The sequence below is a fragment of the Egretta garzetta genome, unplaced genomic scaffold, assembly GCF_000687185.1.
Source record: "Egretta garzetta isolate BGI_Z169 unplaced genomic scaffold, ASM68718v1 scaffold259, whole genome shotgun sequence".
NCBI lineage: Eukaryota > Metazoa > Chordata > Aves > Pelecaniformes > Ardeidae > Egretta > Egretta garzetta.
The window spans coordinates 2,274,702-2,276,488 of NW_009260770.1; the positions used below are offsets into that span (position 1 = coordinate 2,274,702).

Here is a 1,787-nt window from a genome sequence, read left to right on the forward strand (position 1 = left end):
CCCCCCATTTTCTGCAGAATTTCCATGCATTTGGTTGTAAAGAAGTGGTCTCAGGACTTCTCTGGAGTTCATATGTACAGAAAGCAAATGTTTTTTATCTGAATACCATAGGAAACTTTCAGTTGTTTGCTGATTGAAAGAATGATTAACAGGACTTTTTCAGTTAACGGGATTTTTTTAGCTGACCTACAGATAATTAGAATTGTATTGTTAAACTATTAGGATTTCTCAGTACTAACAATCGCTTTGGAATAGGGAGCTGAAATGCTTTTTGACCATTCACTTGGTAATCAAACACCTGTTGGATAGTTTTGTTTTTTAAAAAAGCAACATCCACATACCAAAGATGAAATTATCAGGCCGAAAGAGCTGACCAAAAGGACCAGATCGCACACTATCCATGGTTCCCGGCTCCAAGTCCACTAAGACTGCTCTTGGTACGAATTTCTGGGCTACAATAAAAAGTGAGCATGCCCTTAATGTTCTGAAATAAGCTAACACAGTTATAGCTCTCAATACACAAATATATTATGTCTCACGTTATTAGTCTAACATAGATTACACATATATAAATATTTCCTATACAGGAAGTTATGGTAGTGATAAAGCCCAGCATCCTAGGAACAAATCAATTCTGCTTGAAAAACAGCTCTGACATCTTTTGGGCCTTACAGATGATATATCACATTTTGTAAGCTCATTTTTTAGCAATAGACATGAGGGAGGGGAGTTTCTGATTAGAAAAAAATGGTTGATGTGTTCTTTATAAGAAAGTAAACAACCTTTTCTGTGAATAATGGGTTGAGTGAAGGGTTTATGTTCAAATGATCCTACTACTCTCACAAGCTCTTATGCTTGAAGGATTCACCTCTACTGAAAGAGCTACTCCGTGTAGGTGGCAAATAGTAGCAGTTAGCACATCTACCACCAAGCACAACACGAAGAATCCGTATTCAGTTGAAATTGTTCAAGGAAACTCAGGTAAATAACATGTATCAACCCAAGCTGGACAAAAGATGAAACATTTGCACTTGCAGGTTCTTGTCAGTAGACCACAGGATTCATGATCCCCATTTTACACTGTTAACACCCTTCAACACCAGACTGACTCAAGAGGACTTGGGCGCCTTTGGCATCTTATTAATGAATCACCACTGAGTTCTCAATTACCTGTGCCCCAGCCCTCTCAGTTATGAAATCAGAGACAGAGTACTACAGATGCCGGCTCATGTAACCAACAGTTTAATTTGGGGCAATTGATAAGACACATCTGATGAAATAATCATATGTTAAAATAGCAAATGCCTAGCACAGTCTTAAATAATGAACAAACCTCCACCTCCAGACCCCAAAAACAGCCCCTTGTGCCATTTCTCTCTGCCTGGGTAGGTAACACCCAGTTATCAGTTTAAAAGACAGTAGATAAACTTTTCTGTGGTAGAATGGGGTGAGCTGGGATCAGCTGAGGGGGTGATGGCATGCCAGGAGCATGACCAGATGTGTAATACAGCTTCACAAACCCGTCCACTCCCAGATTGCTGCACCCCTTCCCACAGAGTCCCCCGTCCCGCACCCCTCCCCATCCCACACTACTTACACGATGATTCATTATAGTAGACATTGATCCTTTCCAGCTGCAGCGCTGAGTCACCGACATAGCCTCCGGCTGGGTCAATGCCATGCTCATCACTTATCACTTCCCAAAACTAAGGGAGGAAAAGGAGAAGTGGGTTGGGAACTCCCCTGCGGAGCACCGGGGGCCCTGCCCAGCGCCCCGGCCCCACGGT

The 1,787-nt window shown here is 42.2% G+C and overlaps 1 protein-coding gene across 1 annotated transcript in view; it reads right to left on the reverse strand.

The window, feature by feature from the left end:
• TUBB6 (tubulin beta 6 class V) overlaps positions 1–1,702 on the reverse strand; it is a 7,920-nt gene extending 6,218 nt beyond the window's left edge. Inside the window, exons 1-2 of the mRNA XM_009646209.2 lie at positions 1,598–1,702; positions 342–452 (exon numbers count right to left, since the gene is read on the reverse strand). Of these exons, the coding sequence (XP_009644504.1) occupies positions 342–402 (61 nt within the window). The 5' untranslated portion in view covers positions 403–452; positions 1,598–1,702. The remainder of the gene's footprint in view (positions 1–341; positions 453–1,597) is intronic.
• Between the last annotated feature and the right edge of the window lie 85 nt (positions 1,703–1,787).